Source organism: Myripristis murdjan, chromosome 11 (genome assembly GCF_902150065.1).
Source record: "Myripristis murdjan chromosome 11, fMyrMur1.1, whole genome shotgun sequence".
NCBI classification, from domain to species: Eukaryota; Metazoa; Chordata; class Actinopteri; order Holocentriformes; family Holocentridae; genus Myripristis; species Myripristis murdjan.
This window is the reverse complement of record NC_043990.1, coordinates 5,389,680-5,412,396: the sequence shown is the minus strand read 5'-3', so window position 1 is coordinate 5,412,396 and position 22,717 is coordinate 5,389,680. Positions and strand designations below refer to the sequence as shown.

The 22,717-nt window shown below is 40.8% G+C and overlaps 1 protein-coding gene across 2 annotated transcripts; it reads left to right on the top strand.

Annotated features, from left to right (window-relative positions):
- Nucleotides 1-1,034: 1,034 nt before the first annotated feature.
- Nucleotides 1,035-21,316, top strand: iffo1a (intermediate filament family orphan 1a). Of its 2 annotated transcripts, none has more exons than XM_030064354.1 (10): nt 1,035-1,102; nt 1,371-2,590; nt 9,813-9,873; nt 10,527-10,622; nt 11,200-11,340; nt 11,536-11,723; nt 12,428-12,545; nt 13,675-13,776; nt 14,383-14,513; nt 15,574-21,316. In XM_030064354.1, exons 2-10 carry the CDS (start codon nt 1,587-1,589, stop codon nt 15,725-15,727), a joined length of 1,995 nt encoding a protein of 664 aa, XP_029920214.1. In that variant the 5' UTR covers nt 1,035-1,102; nt 1,371-1,586; the 3' UTR covers nt 15,728-21,316. The 2 variants fall into 2 exon arrangements, with proteins under 2 accessions (XP_029920214.1, XP_029920213.1); XM_030064353.1 differs by having other exon boundaries at nt 11,533-11,723.
- Nucleotides 21,317-22,717: the final 1,401 nt, after the last annotated feature.

Here is a 22,717-nt window from a genome sequence, read left to right as displayed (position 1 = left end):
CTTCAAATTTCCGTTATAATTTTGAACAAACCCGGTGCTTTTACTCTCTATACATCTAATATTTAAGACAGTTATTTTACAATTATTTTTAGACATGATTGGCTCCCATAACATTTGTTTTTCTCCATATAAGAACACACTAACTTGCGAGCTAGCAGTTATCTAGCCTTTACTCTTCATTAATATTTTTATTAACTTTTACAACCCCCTTTGCTTTATTTGTATATTATCTTGGGGTCATTTTCGTTTATACTGGCAAAGATTAGGCACATTACAGACAAGCGGCTCTGACAATTCAATTCAATTCAATTTTATTTATTTGTATAGCCCAGAATCACAAATACAAATTTGTCCCAAAGGGCTTTACAGAAAAATACAACATCCCCTGTCCTTAGACCCTCACGAGTTGAAATAATGTCTCATGTATGCCATGGAAAAGGCAGAAAAACTTCCACGACGTTGATTAGACCTCAGGTCGAAGTGGAAATGTGTAATGGGATGTATATCAAAGAGGAAATTAGCATTAAATTTACATAACATTTTTACATTAAGACCTACCCGAGGAGATAAGACTTGCAGAATCAGCAACTTCCTTTAAATAACTTCTTACAACCCGTTTTTTTTTTTTAATGCCTTTAGGCGATGTCGTCTTTTTCTTTTCTTTTCTTGTCTGTATGTATTATCCCTTTTAGTCTTCCTGTTGAAGTATTGCTTAATTAACTTAATCAGCTTTCTGTTGGTATTTTGCTTCCTGATTATTCTGCTTTGTAGCGTCTGTCAAAGCACTTTTGAAAGCTGTATTTTTAATGGCGCTATAGAAATAAAGATTATTATGACTGTTATCATAATTGTCACTGTGTTTATTGCTATGATTATCATTAAGGGCACTTTAAAACAGTCCGGTGCACCTATACCACAGGCACTACGGTAGTACAAGGTTTTCCTGTGCTCCCCTACTGCAGGTATTACCGTAGCTGAAAGCCGCAGTCATTCACTTGTTTATCCTGCTCTTTGCTGCACCGCTGCCTCGGCACACCGCGCCAGCTGATTTAACTCGATTTACCCCGATGACAAAGTTTGGATTTGCGCCTGGGCCTCACAGGTATGTGGCATGATATCTGTTTCCCATCATCCATTTATCTTAAGCCTTATTATTAACCATTTCTCATCAGCACGCTTCCCCTTGAGCTCTCCTCTGTCATTTCCCTAACACACTGTCTCTTCTGTATTACTGTAATATTCCTGCAAGGACTCACAGAGTGTCTGTGGTGCTCAATATTGAGTTTATGATGACCTTATTGTAATTGGCCAGATTTCTGTATCGCATGGTTGCATAATGCTGATATTCCTGTTCCATTTCATCCTTACAGGGACCTGTTATTTTGCTGCTATATTTATGAAGCATCCTTCTAGGAAATTTATTATTGGATTATTGTAGCTATTTTTCCAAAGCCTGTCTGCCAATTGAAATAGTTTCCACTGAGGAGAGGGGCAGAGAGGAGGAGTTGGGCCTGGATTCTGTCACGGGACAATTATTTTCTACATAAGGAATTAGCTGCCAAGCAGAACATAGAAAGTCGGTGTTCATGCCGGATTTCGAGCATTTCAGATTTTCCTACTCAAGCATGAATCCGGTTTTGGGGGAGAGTGGCTTCCTGGCCCAGCAGCAGCACCACAACCAAATGACGGGCCAGACCGACTCCTCCATACCGGACCCAGGCTACTTCCTGGGGGACCATGCCGGGTTTGGCTCTGACGGGTCTCCCGGGTTTGACCTAGGCTCCCTGCCACCATCGGGCCTCGCCTATCTGCACCTGAACAGTCCCCTGCACCGTGCGCCGCCGGCGGCCACGGCGCTGCGCAACGACCTGGGCTCCAACATCAGCGTCTTAAAGACCCTGAACTTGCGATTCCGCTGCTTCTTAGCCAAAGTGCATGAGCTGGAGCGCAGGAACAAGGCTCTGGAGAAGCAGCTCCAGCAGGCTTTGGAGGATAACGAGGAGAACGGAGGGGATGGACGACACCAGAAGCCGCTCACCAAAGACATGGGTGTCCAGACTGGTTTTGTTGGGCCTATCCCGGTCAGGCCGGGTCTCATCCCACTCCAGAACGCAAATAACACAGCTTACTTGTCAGGTGGCCTCCTGTCTCCCACCCTGAACTCTTCATCTCTGTTTGACCCCAACAACCCTAAATCCTTTCTGGGAAATAATCTCAACCCGATTACACTCTCCACGGATTCAAACTCCAACCTCACCATGTCCGGCTTGTCCATCAGCCCTGCACTCTCTCCCACAGACCCATCCAAACCCATCACTAATATCAATGAGAAATACTCCAACACTGGGAACACTGGGACGTCCACCAACTACCCCCCTCCTCCGCCCCGCTTCCTGCCCGGGACGATCTGGTCCTACAACCACACCCGCCGCTTCGGCACCGGGAGGGAGTCGTGTGTCACCGGGCCCGGGGTCTCCTGGACACACCCGGATGGTGTCGGGGTCCAAATCGACACCATCACCCCAGAGATAAGGGCCCTGTACAACGTGCTGGCCAAGGTGAAGAGAGAGAGAGACGAGTACAAGAGAAGGTAAGGATAGAGCAGTGAAGGTGAACCCACCTTGAACTCATGTTTACTCACCTGTGCATTTGCACATTAGTGTTTTCCCATCTTTTTTAACATGAAATGACAGTATATAGTAGGGTTTAATCAAGAATGTGCAGATTTTTATAGAGCAATACTCAAAGACTTCTGCATCCCTCCTTTACCATAGTTTCTGGTAGATTTGTTTTGTTCCAGCGTTCAGTTTATTAACCATTTTGTAACAGCAACTGGACACCAAAACTCTCCAGTGAAACCGACTGAAATGAAACTTTTTTTAGTGTTAGCTGTAGGGAATTCATTTGCGAAGGACATGACTGACAAATTACATGAATAAATACAATGTGGAAAGAGAATAACGCTTTGTTGCAGTTTTTGCTTTTGAATGTAGCTATTGACAGGGAGGAACCTCCATATCAGAGGGTGAAGATGCTAACTGGCAGATATCCAGTATGTAAGAGGGCCAGTATTGATCTGTCAGCTAACCAGTGTTTTTTTGGTGAGACCCTAGTATGTCGGGAAATAGGCACCTGAAGTTGAAGGGCATGTCAAGGGGAAAAGCTCCAAACATCAGGTGTAGTCTAGCTAATTTTTCCTCATTGGTTGTTTTTCCTTATAATGAGCACTGGAGGTCAGAGTTTTATTTCCGCATCACTGCCTACAGTATAATGTTACCAAGGTCCTCAGGGCCTGTTGTATGGAGGACAAGGCCTGGAGATGCAGATTGGTAATTTGAGCTGCTACAACAGCAAATAGCATCCAGCCATGTCTCTAAGGATTCATGCAGGTAGATAGAGCCAGCCAGATCATTTCTGGGCATGTTATCACAGCTTATAGCCGCAGTTAGCTCATGCAGGCTAACTCTGTCCTTTGTTGGACCACAGGGCTCCTTGCAGTGGAGGTTGTCCTCTTTGTAAACCAACACTAAACCACATCTCTGTAATAAAGTGTAGATGTAAGAGTAAAGTAAGGGCAAGTGAAACGTCACCTAGTTTTGAGATCAATTTAAACGAACACTGACTGACTCTAGGTGCAAAACAGTTGGATGTTAGTTGATTGAAGTTTAAGTTAGCCTCCTCACCTTCTTTTTAACGGAAATATGGATGCAGCCACTTCAGTGACAAAGAAGGAGCTAAAATATTAACAAAAAATGAGTGGAAATGTATTATTGTATGCAGTGACCATGACATCTGTAACGCTGGAAGGTCGGTAGATGAGGCTGTCTAGATAGCTGTTGGCTATTATGGCTATGAATTTGAAAGTTCAAGCTATAGATGATGGCTAAATTGTGTTTTTAATGCAGCAGCAAGATATCCTGTTCTATGATATCTGGGAAGACAGTCTTTTACATGATTTTATTGAGGCAGAATCAAGGGCAACAAAACTGAATTGATGTGAACTGAATCAGATCAAATAAATTGAATATATTCTGTCGGGTGCCACATGGTGAGGCCTTGTGAAAGTTGAGCAGGTATACGTACACAGACACAGGCCAGGAGGTAGAAACCAAACAAAAAACATGATTTCTGTCTCTCAGAGATGGAAAAATCTGCACTTTTTTTTACACACAGAACAAGAGACAGAGAGTGAGGTAACAAAGAGGCGCAGACATTTTGTTGGACAGGTCAGGTTGACTAATGGGGTTTGTATAGCTTTACACCGTGTGGCTCTCAGATTACAGTTGTGAAAAGTCACTAGCAGAAGGCAGCGCACTCACCTCATATCAGATTTGGTGTGTATTAGATAGTATAGGTAAAAATAAGTCTAAAATGAGATAATGTATCATTTCAATATTGAATTATACGATGAGTTGAAATAGCCAACCAGTCAGATTGGCTAAAGAGAAATCTCCCAGCCATTTTGATCATTTTTTGATAATTCACATAAAACGCCTCATAGTTTGCCTCATGTTAAAGGTTGTCTTGGCAAATTGCTGAAGTAACCAGAATCTAGTTAGCAGTCTTTCTTGTTTGTCTTCATGCATTGTGCTTTGAAGAAAACTTTTCTGTGTGTACATGATTTGATAATTGTTACAAGAGTCATAAAACCTTTGAGGGGGTTCTTTATTGTGATTGTGGATTGGGTGGTATAATAACGCTGTAGAACAGCAGTTGCAATATTGTCATGTCAGAACAAGATGGCACACTAAATCTGAGCAGCAGCACTGCACAGATGATGGGTTAACTTGAAAACTCTTTACATTGCACATTACATTTACATTTACATCCACACGGGTAAAAGTTGTTTAATTGGTCAGATGTAGGATAAAAAAAATGTGTCTTCGGATTTGAAGATCTTGGCTTGGTTTGTGTTTTTTTTCCTTTCTTTTTGTGGAGGAGAAGTTCAGGCAGTGAGCTTCTTGTGTCAGTGAACAGCTCAGCAGGGATGGGAGTGGCATAGCGGCCTATAAGAAGCAATATCTGAAATAAAACCATATTTGGCCTCTGGAAATTAAGATTTTATGTTTATTTGCGCAATCCCTAGTATGACATGCAAAAAAAAAGCCTATGACATTATTCAGGAAACAGCTGTGTGCAGCACTCATACTGATTATTTCAGCAGTGCCCTGCTCCCCTTCTGTACAGTCACACACCCTGACGCCCAGTCTTGTGCTGTTAGGAGTATTAAAAAGCACTGAGCTCAGTCTGTGTGGGGAGCCTCGGCCTGCTGAGCCAGGGCACCCCTGCAAGGCAATGCTTCTGTCACATTGATTTTCCAGCCATTTCAGAAGCAGCAAGAACATCCGCTGCACAACAACAACTCCTCCTTTGACCTGCTAGTAGTTTAGGAGCTGTTTACCATTTAAAGATGTTTATTGAGCATCGCTGTCATTGCTTTTGATTTGCGATTTCTTTTGAAAACTATAATAGATTTAGAGATTTAGTTTAAGAAGAATATAGCCTACTGTAGATACAAAAAATATCCTTGTCATCTGAAGAATGGCACCGGTGGTACATGGGAACACTGTAGCATGTTGAGAGATAGTTGGTAAATAGCATTATCCAATTAAATACCAAATAAATATTGGTTTTTGTTCCATTACCTAAATACATTTTGTAATTGGCTTTTCGTAAGAAAGAGAGAAAAAGAGAACAGTTTTACCAAACTCCCTGTTCATATTTAAGAGCATTTAGCCTTAAAGCTGCTGTAGCTTCACATTTTCTGAATTATAATGCTAGCAGGTCTTAACATATTGCATGCCAAGGTGTTAGCATGGAGCCTGCTGTGTCAGAGTTAGCATGAAACACAGGAGCCAGTGATGTACCAGGAACACCTGGGTGATTTTGGTGTGTGTGTGTTCTCACCACTTTGGGAGAACGTCTCAGATAAAACAGACGCTTTAAACGCCTCGCCGCTTCTCGTCTGCCTGTTTATTAGAGTCGAGTTCAGCTCTGTGGATCAACGCTTTGATTCAAACCCAGAGGGAACAGCTGGCTGGGGAGAGGTTAGCAGGAGCGCTTGTTTTTCCTCTGACATCTACTCCCTCCCTTTCTCCTTGTCTCCTCCCTCCTGTCCTCCTTTCTTCTCTCTCCCTCCCTTTTTCCTGTCTGCATCTCTCTCCTCCTCCTCCCAAGTCCCTCCATCCTCCCTCCCTTCATGTATCATCCCATTCTCCTCTCTGATTGTTTTCTCTCCATCTTCCTCCCATGGATTGTCTTTTTCTCCCCGTCTTTTTCCTCCTTTTCTTCTCCTCCGCATTCTCCTTCCTCCTATTCCTCCTCCTCCATGCTGGTTTCCATCTTGGTACCTGCAATGCAGCACTGAACTGAACGAACGCTATGACCGCAAGCAGTGATGTCACCCAGCCGGCCGTCTCTCTCTCTCTCTCTCTCTCTCTCTCTCTCTCTCTCTCTCTCTCTCTCTCTCTCTCTCTCTCTCTCTCAGTAGCTGCTCTTTGCCTCTCTAACTGTTCTGTCTTCTATGTTTCATCTCTCTCTCTCTCTTTCCTCTCAATAGCGTCTCTTTTCCTCCCTCCTTTCATAATCTCTCTCTAATTATTCTGTCCTGTTCTGTCTGTTTCATCTATTCTCTCTCAGTTTCTCTCTCTAGGTTTTTATCCACGTTACTTCATTGTAATTTATTGGCATTATTACTGATATGCCAGTAAATTGGCATATCAGTATACGAAACAAACTGTGTTGCCGATGTGTACAAGAAAGAAAAAAAATCAACCTCTCTGTATTTCTTTCTTTAGTTCATCTGTTCTTTATTGGCCTGTCTGATTCTGTACAGTGGCACAGTGTGTTATATATATATATATATATATATATATATATATATATATATATATACAATATGCCAACTATCATACTGACCATTTTATTTCTTTCTTTCTTTGTTTTTTTGTCACTCATGTCTCATCTGAGTCCCCTCCCCTTCATCTCTCTCTCTCCATCTCTCTGTCATACTCTTAAATTATTTCTTGTACCTACTAACCGCTCAGCCTCTTTCTCTCTTTCTATCTCTGCCCTTCTTTCGCTTTCTCTCTCTTATCTCTGTGACACACACACACACACACACAATTCTCGTCCCATTTCATTCGTCCCATGAGGTTTAGAGAAGCAGTGACATCATCACTGTCATCATCGCCAAACCAAAAAGCACCAGGATCCCCACCCCTGTTTCTCACACACACACACACACACACACTCACACACACACACACACACACACATGCATGTATTGTCAGTCCTATACAGCCCCCTGTGCTATTGATAGAACAGGCAAATGTCAACACTCTCACCTTACCAGCGTCACCTCCTATTATAGATGTGCTGCAAGGGGCAATGACTCATACTGTGTGAGAGGATCACTCTCTCTCTCTTCTCCTTAAGCTGTTGAGCAAGGCACTCAACATTCCTAGTGAAGTGTCACTAAACCATCCTTTTATGTGTGTCCATGGTGTGTGTGTGTGTGTGTGTGTGTGTGTGTGTGTGTGTGTGTGTGTGTGTGTGTGTGTGTGTGTGTGTTAAGAACAGACCGCCCAGGTTGCTTATTATCAGTGCTACCTTTCTTTCTTTATGCAAGTTACTGCAGCAATAAAAAAAAACTTATTAAGGGTATATTGTGTAGAAATTTAGCATCAGTGACGCATTACTATGTTCATTTGGAGCCATCAGTATAATTACCATAAACAGTCGAAACCGTTGCGGAGAAAACTGTCTTTTCAGCTGCAATGTAGAATCCGAGAGCGTGATAAAAGCTGAATAATGTAAGAGTTTGTCAAAATGTAGTAAAAAAATCCCTTTAAACAGGTTTAAAACATAATGAAAGCTGTTAAAATGATAAATTGCATTACATTATTACATAAACTTGTGACTGTTAGTTTGAAAATGAGGGTACATTTTGAGGTAATAATGTCGTGTGACAATGTAACAACTCAAGTTACTAATGTTACATTATTATTGCCGGTACATTATGAATCAGTGCAGTTTATCGCATCAACAGTTAACCTCGTCACATTCATTATGAAGAGATATATGCCAGCTAATGTAATAATGTGATGTGATTTTTTTTTCAGCCTGTACAGAGAGATATTTTATTACACTGTGTGAAGTTATTACACTCTTCAGCAGCTATGACACTATCAGCTGCTACAAGGTTATTTCCCCCAGTGTGTGTGTGTACCTGGAAACAGTGAACGGTGAAATGATGACATCAGCCGGCTCACTGCAGACTCACGTGATGCGACTGACAAGCAGGGATGAGCGTCGATGACGTCAGAACTCTCTCGCCGTTGTAATCTTTCTGTCTCATTTTGTTTCCTTACATTTGAACGCTCCCGTCTGTTTGGCAGCTTTGTCATCATGACAATAAGTAAACTGTGCATGATTCACCTGAGACATAATTTTGGCACCGTAGCAGCTCAGCTGTGTGAAACATTATCCAATCCAATCCAATCCACTTTATTTATACAGCACAATTTAACAAACACAAGGTTTTCCAAAGTGCTGCACAGCAAGATAAAACACCACAAAATAACACGACAAAAGCAGAATAAAAAGGTAAAAAAAAAAAAAAAACACAGTAGGATAACACGAAAAAATAAGATAAGATCAATTAAAATAAAATCAGATAAAGTAAATAATAATAATAATAATAATAAAATAAAACAATAGGATAGAATAAATAAAATATATAAAAATATTAAAATAAAAAATATTAAAATAAAATAAAATAATAAAAAAAAATAAAATAAAGTAATATTACAATTATAATTTTAATAGAATAAAATAATGTTTAGCACGGAGGACAACAAGACACAACAATGGAAATAAAGAATCTTAATTTGTAAATAAAGAACAGTACTTGTAAATTACTGCAAGCCATTTAGTAGACTTTAGTCCAGTTTTATTTTTAATTCATGCAATTTATGGCTATTCTGAAATATATATTTTCATTTACATGGTGAAATGTGACATTCTTGACCTGGCACTGCCTATCTGTCTACCTCTTTTTCTCTCTCTTGTTTCTGCAAATCCCAGCACTTTTCAAACTCCTGCAGCAGGGCAGAGAGCCCTCACCCTTTTAATCCCAGTGGGTATTTTGGGAGATGCCTCAATTCAGTCAAAACTTTTTTGTGTTTTGAAACAAAAGCAGGTGCGATGTTCCTCTGCCATTGCTACTCTGTGCACTGTGCACCACAAATTGCTGCTGGTCTGTGGGAAACACTGAATAACCTTTAAAAAAAAATTCAGATATGAGCAGCCGTGTGGAACACAGCACAAACGAAGCACAGTCTCGACGTTAGGGTAGGGATGGGTGCTATATCAATATTATATCAATACTGTGATGTAAGATGAGGTGTCACCTGGGATTTTGTACATCGCAATATGGTGATATGGCATAATTGTTGTGTTTTCCTGGTTTTACGGTAAAAGGATGCCATATTCTGAATTTATGAGACTGCTGTGGTGCTGTTTGTTTTTACCTGCTTGGTCATCTCACCCATATTATTAATGTTTCTCAGAAACCTCTTGTGCGTAAATATCTTATGAAAGCACCAACAGTAGCTACAGGAATCTAAAGGAAGCTAAAGGAAGTAGGTTGGCAGTTTGAACCCCTGGATCACTCTCTCTCTCTTCTCCTTAAGCTGTTGAGCAAGGCACTCAACATTCCTAGTGAAGTGTCACTAAACCATCCTTTTATGTGTGTCCATGGTGTGTGTGTGTGTGTGTGTGTGTGTGTGTGTGTGTGTGTGTGTGTGCAGATGGGAAGAGGAGTACACAGCCAGAATGGACCTGCAGGAGAAAATGGCTGAGCTGGAGGAGGTAAAGTGACATTTTTACAACCTGAACACAAAAGCACATAACCTGCTGCTTCACTGTTGTCACACTGGCCTTGTTTTTATATTAAATTACATTTTGATATGTCATCCCATTACTAATCCAAACAGCCTTTTCTCCTTTGACCTTTAACTACATTTCACCACCTTCACGCAAATCCTCTTCTTCTGTGATTTACCTCAGAATATTGGGTGTTATTTTCTTCACACTCTTCAAAACTCACAATATCAATATAATGTAATGCTATTAAATCTGCATCCGCTATTAAATCTGATTAAGTACATTTTAAATCCAACAATTATGTTAAAACTGCCCCTCCTTCAAAAAAAGTAATTTAACAAAGTGTGCTTGCATATGAAGAAAGTGATATTACTGCCGTAGTCCATAGCAACAACTGCCAGCATTAATAAAAAAAAAGTCTTTGTGAATGATAAAGGATGTAAAAAGTAATTTATAAGCGTGCTGATGGGAAGCCGACTGCACAGTGACTTGCATCTGCAGAGTCACTGTAATATTAATTATCTGAAAGCCTGATCAATAATGTATTGCTTCATGCTGTGTGTGCCTTTGTGTTATGCATGCTCATTTCTGTTTGCGTGTGTGTGTGTGTGTGTGTGTGTGTGTGTGTGTGTATGCAGGACCTGCAGGAGAGCGAGGTGTGTCAGGACGAGCTGGCTCTCAGGGTCAAGCAGCTGAAGGCGGAGCTTGTTCTCTTCAAAGGCCTCATGAGCAACGTGAGCCTGTCTGACCTTTACATCAAAGACAATACTTCTGTGCCTTTATTTTGAAAGAAAAACAAAAACAAAAACAAAAAGAGTGAAAAAGATTATTTTCTGTCTGGTTTTCATTCAAATTATTTTTTCTGTTTATTCAGAAGTGTTTTACGTTCATGTTTCTTATTACAAATCTCAGTTTACAAGCTGTGATGGCAGCGTTTCCAACCTGTTTTCTGTTTGCTGTTGTGACTCAGCAGCTCCTTACTTCAGCCATCTTGATCATCATCTGTTACAGTGCACGCTGACTGCACCCGCTTCCTGCTGTACGCACCCACCATTAAATCAGGCCACAAATTTTGAATAAACAAACAAAAACAAAACATCATTTTACTGAATGAATAAAAAAAATAACGCATAATTTATAAAGATTTAAATGAGTGAATTTGAAATAGAAATGGATTTGAATAAATGAAAAACAGACATTAATTAAAGAATTAAAATGAAAGAACTGAAAACTTTAAAAACCTTTTTCCCTTCACACTTTAGAAACAAAAGTGTATTTATCTATCTATCTATTTTCCTATCCATCTATCAGAACCTGTCAGAGTTGGACAGTAAGATCCAGGAAAAGGCGATGAAGGTGGACATGGATATCTGCCGTCGTATCGACATCACCGCCCGACTCTGCGACGTCGCCCAGCAGAGGAACTGTGAGGACATGATACACATCTTCCAGGTATGTCTGCGTGTGTGTGTGTGTGTGTGTGTGTGTGTGTGTGTGTTCTTGTCATTTTTCACTTCTTCATGCTCCTTAGAGGAAATGGTTTTAGTGAACCTTCCCTTTAAAAGCTTTTTTTTGTTGTTGTTGTTGTTGTTTTTTTAAGAAATCCTTGACTTCTTCTCCTTAAATTACTCTGGTCCCTCCCAGCAGGTAGCCACGCCCCCTTCCACCCTGACACGCCGGCCCAGGAAGCAGAATGCCCAACCAGGGAAGGGCGGGGACGCAGACGAGCCAATCAGCATGTCTGAGAGCGAGGGAGGCGGGGCTAAAGACGAGGAGTCCTGCAGCACGTCAGCCAATCAGATCAACGAGGAGATGCAGAGGATGCTGAACCAGCTGTATGTATCATGGTGTGTGTGTGTGTGTTTGAGAGAGAGAGAGAGAGAGACAGACAGACAGACAGAAAGAGAAAGAGAAACAGAAAAAGAAAGAGAGAATGAAAGTGCCCATTTTTTGGTCTGAAGTGCTCTGTAATTAACTGATGTTAAATCATGCATTTAAAAATGTGTTGAAAGCTGTATAACGTGTGTGTGTGCATGTAAATATAAAATAGAAAATGCTGATAACAGCAAATGATCAAAATCATAAAAAATTACAGATGCCTTATAATTTATTCTTTGAAAAAAATGAGAGTTTTGGCCTTTTGTTTAGTGAGTGTTTTGGATACTGGTTGCATAACAAAAAAAAAAAAAAAAAGAGTATGTATGTCGGTATGTACGCTTCTTGTATGACAGCTAGCATGTACTGTATGTATATATGTGCATTCAGGTACACACTTATGCATGTATGTATATGTAAACAGTAGAATTATTATCTTATCTGTGTTTTGTTTGCTTATTGTTATTAAGGATTTCGGGATGAAACAGAAATGAAATTGATTGCAAGGGGTCGGCAGCGATAAGCTTTTGCTTCAGCCAAAAACCCTTTTCGACCAGCCATATTCATTCTCTTTAATTCTTTAATTATGTTTAATTTGTTGTGCTGCTGTGATCGAAAATAAACATATTCACTTATTCACTCACTCATGTGTGTGTGTGTCCAGGCGAGAGTGTGAGTTTGAGGATGACTGCGACAGTTTGGCCTGGGAGGAGACAGAGGAAACACTTCTGCTCTGGGAGGATTTTCCTGGATACACACTGGGAGTGGAAACACAGGGAGAGGTACACACACACACACACACACACACACACACTGGGACGTACATAAAAGTTTGCAGCATTAGGGTTTGATCATTTTGGGTTTTTGAGGACCGATAAAATATCATAATAATATTCATCCATTCTTGTGTGGAATCCAGTCCAAATATTCCAGTGGATTCTATCACTTCCATTTATAAAGCGTCTTTTTAAAGTAAAGCATCAAACCGTCATGATTCCTCTGCGACGCGTCTTTAGGTCGTGAATTACGGGGAAGTGCCGGGTCAAGAAATCCGGCAGCAGTCCGTCAGCAGAGTTTCCCCGTCTCTCCACATGAAGATCCACTTTCTCCTGTCAGGAAAATCTTTTGTGTCGAAGCTCTGCGGTTTCAGGCTGGCCTACTTGGCTGACCTGACCTGCTGCTGTTTTTAGACTCTTATGACATTTAACCATCCTGACACTTTGTTTGCAAGGCCAGCGTGATTAGGCAGTTAACCGTCAAACACACACACACACACACACACACACACACACACACGTAAACATACACACACAGTATTTGTGTGGCTGTCCTGGTAAGCTGCATTTAACCAGCTAAGCCAACTAAACACCTGCTTAGTAAAGAGGAGAGGGCAGCTGTAGGGAAGCCAGGAGCGACTAAGACGGTGATCAGTCAGCTGACTTTCCAAGATAATGCTAAGGTGATAAATAAATGAAAAACACTTTCACTTTCTTTTATAGTTCTTTTATATTTATTTATACTCACAGTTATATTCTAAATTCTGAGTTCCTTCTTTGTGGTTTGATTTTAGAAAAACACCTGCCTTCAGATCTTTGGCCCTGCCCACTGAGATATGACAATGTAGTATTTGTTGTATTTGTTGTTCAGTATAGTTATTGTTATTGTTTTGTTTAATTACATAGAATAAATATCCAGAATGTACTGATTTCACATTAGTAATACTCTGTACTGCCTATAACTATTAATATATTGATACTGTGCATGTTTTAGTAAAGCAGTATAATTACTACAGTGTGTTGATATTTAATATAATAACTTTAGTAACTTTATGTCAATATTATCTTCTTTCTGTTTGTTTCTCCCCCATCTTACACACACACACGCACACACACACACACACACACTGTGCAGCTGCAGCAGCAGGAAGAGTCCATAGAGAAAGTGATTAAAGACACAGAATCTATGTTCAAATCCAGAGAGAAGGAATACCAGGACACCATCGACCAGATAGAGGTGAGACTGGGCGTGTGCGTGTGTGTGAGTGTGCGTGTGTGCATGTGTGTGTGTGTGTGTGTGAGTGAGTGAGACGCACTGTGCATTTCTTTGTTGCTCATTAGCTCAGTGTGCATTTCTCTTGTGCATTTTCCAAAATTTAGCAAAGGGAAATTTGAATCCGTACGCCTTTCCATCAGCTAGACAATGCACACATAATTTAAAAAGGCCACATTGTCCATCCACACAGAACATGTCATCCCCTCTGCCACCATGTTTGTTGTCATTAAACAAAAACAGCTTCACTTTTTAGCAAAATTCATGTTTCCATTTGTGTTGTCTTATATGCAAATTCACAATTTGCCTAAAAACAAGTGCATAGAAACCCCACTAGTGGCTGTGGCTGTGCTAGTAGCAGACACGGTAATAATAGCAGTACTAGGTGTAGTAGTATGACTTGTAGAATAGTAGTGCTAGCAGTCGTGGTAATCATATTTGTATTAAAAGTAGTAATTGTATCCCTGCAGTAATAGTCATAGCGCTGGTTGTAGTAGTGGTGATACTACTACTACTCTTACTACTAACAGTAGTAATGACAGTACTAACTGTAATGGTGATGTGCCTCAGCTGGAGCTCGCCACAGCGAAGAGCGACATGAACCGTCACCTGCATGAGTACATGGAGATGTGTTCGATGAAGAGAGGCCTGGACGTCCAGATGGAGACCTGCAGGAGGCTCATCACACAGAGCGGAGACAGGTCTCACACACACACACACACACACACACACACATACACGTGATCTTCCAAGCAAATAATCTTGTCCGTCTTGCCTGTTATTTGTTTGCTGATGTCATGTTAAAATGCAGATGGGTGGGGCTTGTATGCAGTCGAGGGCGTGGCATGTGGGGACACTTCAACAAAGATACTGAGACCGAGGAGGCAGAGAAGGAAAGAAGGAAGTGGAGAAAGAAAGGAGGCGGTAGGGAAGGAAAGGAGGAGGTAGATTAATGTATTTATATAAAGTTAAAAATCATTAGGGACAAAGCCCTCATTTACAATGACGTCGAGCAGAAATAAAATAACAAAAATACAGGAAAATCAAAACTAACAAATAAGGTAGAGAAGGAAAGGAGGAGGTAGAGAAGGAAAGGAGGAAGTAGTGAAGGAAGGGAGGAGGTAGAGAAGGAAAGGAGGAGGTAGAGAAGGAAAGGAGGTAGAAAAGAAAAGGAGGAGGTAGAGAAGGAAAGGAGCACGTAGTGAAGGAAAGGAGGAGGTAGAGAAGGAAAGGAGGTAGAAAAGAAAAGGAGGAGGTAGAGAAGGAAAGGAGGTAGAAAAGAAAAGGAGGAGGTAGAGAAGGAAAGGAGCACGTAGTGAAGGAAAGGAGGAGGTAGAGAAGGAAAGGAGGTAGAAAAGAAAAGGATGAGGTAGAGAAGGAAAGGAGCACGTAGTGAAGGAAAGGAGGAGGTATAGAAGGAAAGGAGGAGGTAGAGAAGGAAAGGAGCAGGTAGTGAAGGAAAGGAGCAGGTAGAGAAGGAAAGGAGGAGGTAGTGAAGGAAAGGAGGTAGAAAAGAAAGGAGGAGGAAGGGCAGGAAAGAAGGAAGTAGTGAAGAAAAGGAGGAGGTAGAGAAGGAAAGAAGGGGGCAGAGAACGAAAGGAGGAGATGGGGAAGGAAAAGAGGAGCTGTGGAAGGAAGTAAGGAGCTAGAGAAGGAGAGAAGGAAAGGAGGAAGTGAAGGAAAGGATTTTACATTTTGACGGTAATGGCACAGCCAAAGTTGAGATGCAGCAGCCTCTCTGTTTTTCTTCTTCTCTTACAGGAAGTCCTCGTCCCTCATCACTCTAACGGTGGAGGACTCGGACAGCGAGGAGAAGGACAGGAAGAAGCCGGCTCTGCCCGCCGACTCGGACAGCGCCGAATCTTACAGCGACACCAACAACACCGTCCCTCCTCTGACCTGGAGGAAACCCTAGCGCAGCGTAAAACCTCCGCTCTTCACTCCCGTACCGCTGTTTACATTGTTGGAGCCTAAAAACGGTTTAAAAACAACAGAGTTTAGGCACAACTGAGTTTCTCTGGTCTGAGTTAGAAACCGACGTGAAAACAGCCGATGTTAAAGTCCTTCACCACTGACCTCCACTTCCCTGTCCATCTCAAATCAGCCACAAATTCACTGAGAAAATGAGATTCAGCGGAGATTTCTCATGTTTTCATCATTTAACAGGAAATTTACTCGTAGCTTTCCCTGTAAACATTTTACTTGCCTTCACTGCTTGTTTAGAAAATGTTCAAATTGTCGCTGAGGTCACTGGTGAGGTGTTTTAGCTGCATTAAAGGACAACAGTGATTCACTTGATGTATCACTGCTGCCCCCCTCTGGATGGGAAGAGTTACTGCGCCTCAGTGAAGGTCACACAGTGCAACAAAATGGCACTTTGAAGTAAGCATTTATTGTTTTTTTTGTTTGTTTTCTCTCTATATAACTAAGATGGGATTAGGGAAAAAAAAAATCACACTTTTGCTGTTCATTCAACCATTTGCACAGTTTTGCCTTGCAACCACACGTTCAATCCCGTGGACAGAAAGGTAATATGATGCACAAATGTTAGGAAAAAAAACTAGTTTGCACTTTATGAATTGCACATCATTGTGATTAAGATAGTAATCACAGGAACAGTTTGAAAAGTTGCCATTTTTATTATTATTATAATTTATTGTTTGTTGTGTTTATTCTGCTGCTTACAGTCATGCCATATGTAATATAGCTGGAAAACTGCTGCAAGCAAGAAACAAATTACTTTGTTTATTTAATCATAATTGCCCCCAACTACACTAACCATAATGTGAAATTTAGTAAAGCAAGGTGCACTTTTGGAACAGATGTCTAACCATTCAAAGCCCGAGGTTTATTTTTGTTATATTTTTTTAGATAAAGGGAGATATTTAGCTAAAGAGTATAATTTCAAAATGAGATATGCACTGTTTGAAAAACGTGGCACCTCCAATGACAAAATGATGCTTGCATGAAAGGTATACTCACTTATTATGACTATTACTGAAGCTCTGGAGCCTTTTATTTACAAACAGTAGCATTTTAGAGAATGTAATCTTTATTTTTATTACATATATATCTCGCAATGGATGACAGGTGCCCTTTTTTCCAAAATAGATGTATAACGTTTTGAAATTAAAATTTAAAGAATAACTGAAGTGATATCAGGGGCACAAATGGGTGGCTAAGCATGGTGGGAGTTTATCTCGTGGACACTGTGGCTTGGTCTACACCAGCAGTCCAAGAGACCAAATACAAATATCTCATTACACATTAGCACACATGAACGCCACATGACAGTGAACACAGGCTGGATTTACAGGATCTGACACTGAGGCCGGTCACATTCAGTTTTATATACGTGGATTTGAGATGTAGGAGAAAAACATGTTCAAACAGCAACACACACACACACACACACACACTCATGTCAGCTGTAGGCCTGCCCAATAAGAATATCAGTGGCACAAACGTGGCAGACACACACACACACACACACAAGCTGTTTTAACTCATTTCATTACCTTTTTGGAAGCTGTTGCTTTTTCGCCCTGATTCTCTGAAAAGCTGTTGCTGTTTGTTGTCGTTACCTCTGGCGATGTCGCGTTTGGTCGTGAGTATCTGTCTGCAGATAACCTCGTGTTCTCCTGGGCTCAGCAGCCTAATATGTTTTGAGCTCAGTTATGACTGCATGATCCAGGACGTCTCGTGGTTGCGGTGATTCAGAACCTTTGAAAAAGAAGCACCGGAGAAGGGGAGATACTCAGGCAGTGCCTCTGTGTTTTCCCTTCTCCCAGTAGGGGGGGAAAGGGGTGCACTCTTCTAGTTGCTGGTGTGTTCGCTTGGCTTTTGAAAAAGTGGGACAGCTGTCTTTAATATTTACCTAACGTTAAGACGTCACGTCCTATTTTGTATTATCTTTAGAATTTTTTACTATGAAATATCTGCATAATACATTTATTTGACAGTGTAAATAACGTATGTAAGCATTCAGTGATGAGGCATGTGTCGTTTGTTTATGTTGTAAAGTGTTTGAGTCACAGGTTGGACAACATTAGCTGCTATAGCTCGTAGTGTAGGACCTGATAGTGTAGTCTGTTATGGTATATTGTATTTTTGCATGTCACAGTACAGGTTAGCATGTTGCATTAAAATGTGACTGTGCAGGATGTCTGCCTCTCAGAGCTTTACTTTACACTGATGGTGCAGTCACTAGATCAGACTGGCTGGAAGTTAAGACAGGGAAGCTGTAGTTGTTTTGGGTCCTTGATACTTTCTTAATTGAAATAATCGGCAGAACACAGGAGAAGAAGAAGTCATTTGTTAATTGCAGTGAGCACCTACACAAACTTGTTGAGTTTGTGACTTTGATACAAGATACCAAGAGAAGATACCAGTGTTTTTTCAAAGTCGGTGCTCAGAGGAAAAATGCAAACAGGAGCTTTAATGCACTCCTTGATGCTGAAGGTTAATGTCTGGTTTTATTTTAAGAGAACGAATAGAAAAGAAATCTCCCAGAGAATGTGCCGTCTGCAGGTTCAAGTCCCATTTCTGATCTTGATTTAGATTGTTTGTTTCATCTCGTGGAAACAGGAAATCTCGGGGAGAACAAAGCTCTGCAGCTGTGGAAGCTGCCGCTCACCGCAGGAAGAGGCTGCACAGATACGGAGAGTTTTTGGTCAGAACTCGGCTCTTTGCTTTTGACATGTCGGAGTCAGTTTCTAAAGGAAAGCTCAGAGATACTGAAGGAGGAGAGTCTGAGGTTCACTCGGTTCAGCAGCTGCAGGCAGGAGTTAAGGTTGCAGGTTCGAGCTGCATCTCTGCTTGTGCGTTGAGAGGATATTTCCATAGACGTCTGAGAAGTCAGCAGAGAGGAAAGTGCAGAGGCATGGAGGTTGTGGGTTCAAGTCCTGGTTGTACTCTGAGGTTGTCTGAGGAAAGACAGACCAGAAGCATGAAGACTCAGTGTCTCGGCGTGTTGAGTGTTTGCGTGAGAGTATGGAGGTGATGCGTTCAAGGCCAACCCTGTTCAGACTGTTAAGGTCTAAGGGCATTTTGAAACCTCTGCACTCAGAGAGATTTAAAAATGTTGAAAGTGTTTTTATATTTTGTATTTTATAGGTTTTATATGGAAATATGTACACCTTTAGAGCCAAATTTCTCCTGAGCTGCATCTGTTTTCTCTTTTCGTCTGCATACACAGCGTCTGTGTGGCAGCCAATAAAACCTAATAGATATTTACTAGGCTGCCTGTAGCCATGCATGTCTGAGCAGCTGCCTGCAGGGGGCGGTAGTGCTTTTTCTGAAAAATACTCACGCTAAATAGGAGACAATTTTAACAGTAACATAAGTCAAAGTTTGTGCTGCTGATGCTGAAAAATATCCCGCTATCTGGCAAGACATGCAGTAGGCCTACTTTTTGGTTTCTCAAGAGTTTAATTGTATTTTTGAGTTTATTTATGTGCTGAAGTGGAAACAAAGGAGATAGAACAGGTAGATTAGTTGGATCGTGTGCCTAAAACATCATTAAATTTTGCTGCTTACAAAGACAGGCGGGCAGACTGTCTTCACTTATTCTTCTTCTCTGAGAAGACTCTAACTAGAAATACAAGTAATGATGTGAACATGAAGTAAGGGCTCAGTCAGCCATGTGTCAGCTCTGTGATCTGAGCCTCTTCTGATCCCCAAAACACTGAAACCAGATCCGTGCCACAGATTGTCCAGCTGAAATGTCAAAGTTATTGTGGTGTGTGTAAATCCAGCCTGTAAAAACTGGCCCCCATGTGACGGACCAGTCAACCAAAAATCTATTTATCACTCATAATTCTGGTCACATTTATCTGTCAAAGTGAGTTTTTATTTTTTTTTATTTTTTTAATTAATTTAAATTTTGACTTGAAACATATGAAGCCAACTCACATTTTGTCTGGATTTTTGTTCCGAGCCTTTGCCACTGATCATTAGTCAGGCACCCCGTTAGCATCCGTTAGCCATGCTAGTTCAAATGCATGACTTACAAACTCATTTCCCTTGAAATCACGTGACCCATTTCACACACTTCTACCACTGTGATGCAGACAGTAAAGATGAGAAGTGACAGAACTGTCTGAAAGGACTCGATTTTGAGACGGAACAGGATAAATAGTGTTCAATTTTTTTTTCTTTTACTAAAAAAAAAACCCAAAACACTATTTTACGAAACCTTTGAAAAAAATGTACAGTTTGTAAATGTCAATATATTATCTTATGTACATAATGATGAGGCTGTATCCAATGCTGTGCTAACTAATGCTGTTAGTCTCCTGTTGATGAATGCTCTTTACTTGTAATTAACCTGATTCATTCAGTGTGGAAGTCGTCGTATGATTAGTTTGATCATTTCAGCATTGTAAGGTGTCGTAGCAGCACAACTAGCAGTAGCAGCACTGACGAAAAATGGTTTCAGTTTCACGGATTCCAGCGGAAATCCCGCTTCCAGAACTCTTTAATTTGAAGTGGAACTGACTTGTGGATCATCTGAAAAGCTTTCGATATTAGTTTCTTGTTAATTAGTTTTCTCGTTAGAGGAAATGTACAGCACATCTTAACAGGGAGTGGACCTGAGAAAGGAAACTCATTTAATTTTGAGTTTGTTTGCAGGTGTGCATGTACATGTGCTGCCGCTTGTGTGTGTGTGTGCGTGTGTGTGTGTGTGTGTGTGCGTGTTGACGGATTGCGATGAATCATCAGTTTACCACGTCACCTCTCAGAGTATTGAAACCCACACATCTTTTACTAAAATGAATGTCTGCTTAATGAATAGCCGGTCAACTAAAGGAACATTTTCAGTTGTAGCCGCTCGTTTCTCTTCATCGGACGCTCGTTGAGCAGCACCAGATAATTTCAACATCCATGAAAACAAGAGGCACGTTCAGCCTCAGAGTGCAGCCCAAGCTCCCGGTGAAGAGACGCACTAAAACTGTTGAGCTGTTCCTTTAATGTGAAAGAGAAACAAAGCAAAGCAACTGCAAAAATGTACAATATACTGTAAGTAAATCACTCACCACATCATCCTCACGTTACTGTGTACAAAAGCTGCTTGAAGTAAACTCTTGAGAGCAATAGAAAAAAAAATGTAAAATCGCATCTGCAGAGAGAATGGCACAGACAAATATGGGGGGGGAAGGGATCGAAACATAACATGAACTGTGAAAAGGAAAAAATGAGTTTAAGACCTCATGAAAAAGAAGTTGGATTCTCTGTCTCTGTTTTTAAAAAAATGAAATATGGTTAAAGGAGATGTGCAGCCTGGATAAATACAACAATTCACAACTGCCGCACTTTCCATCCGCAGCAAAATGTCCCGTGAATTTGTACAAAAATGCAACAGTGAATGCTTTAGGTGTGTGTTTGGTCACCGCTGCTTTTCATGAGGTCTTACTGTGTTTTCCGGTGGCAGCGTGCAGAGCTGTATATCTGAATTTACTGAAGCAAAGTGAAAAGATGCACAGAATAAACGATGCTGAAAGAGCCTGTCGTGGTGAGTTTATTTGATGCACATATCAAATCACTGTCCCTGCAGGTTTCATACATACAGTGTTGAATAATTCCAGCTAAATAAAGCAGATGGCCACACTCAAATATAGAAGTTTAAGTTCAGGAAAAAGCATGTAGTTTTGAAAAGGAAAGGATTGTGGGAAAGTTATGGAAAACTGAAAAATAAAATGTAGTTACACTGTTTAATGGAATTACAGAGAATTTATTCAATTAATACTCTAAACTGCACTTGGGTTTGTCTTGGCAGCACTGCTTTATTTAATTAATTTCAGTTCAGTCCTGTTCCTCCCTAATGATTTGATATTAATTGCCTTCCGTTTAAAGTTTTTAATGGCTAAGCAGGAAAACAGGCGGTGAAACAAACAACTTGAGAGCTGATCAATGGAGGGGAACAAACTCCCCAGCAGCAGAAGGAGAAAGAGCCGCTGAGGGAAAACAGCTGTGCTGCTTCAGCGGTCAGAGGCCTGCCTGTGTCACACACACACACACACACGCTACAGAGTGTGTTTTCTACTGTACACAGCGCTCAGAGCTCCTCATCAAACACTGCAGTGTGTGTGGACGTCATGTCCTGCTACAGTGAAGTATCACAAACCCTGAGTGTGTTCATGTAACTGAGGGAGCTACAGTGTGTTGACAAACAGCCTTAATACTCTGATTTAGGGGTACAGTGTGTTCTGATCAGAGTACAGGCCAGTAAGGAACAGTACACTGCACTGTAGTACAGTACAGTATAATGCAGTAAACTGTGGTACAGTACAGTACAGCACACTACAGTAATGACAGTGAATCTTATAAAATGCACTATACTATGCTATGAAATACTACATTATAATTAGTTATGCTAAACCACAACATGCTTTGCTATAATATACAATCTTCTGCAACGCTATATCACACTATAATTTGATAAATTGCAGTATAATATGGTATGCTATGTTGTGCCATGCCATAAAGTACTATGACATGCAGTACTATACATTGATATACTACAACATCCTATAAGATGTTATGCTATGCCGATGCTGTGCTGTGCCGTATTGTATGCTATACAACCCTATAGGCCACTGTATGTGACACTGTGCAGTGCTATACAGTTTGCCATGGTTAGTACCCACAGCTCTGGTATACAGTAACCATATACTATGGCTATACTGTAATTAAGAATATACATTGTTACTGTACTATACTGTGTCAATACAAAGCTATGCTACACTAGAGCATAGATCACTTTACAGCATGGACTGTACTATACTATATTATGTTATACTGTACTGCACTACACTATATTATAATATTTTATACTATATTGTACAGTACTATACCTTAGTATTCTGTAATGCACTATACTATATTATACTATACTATTCTATAC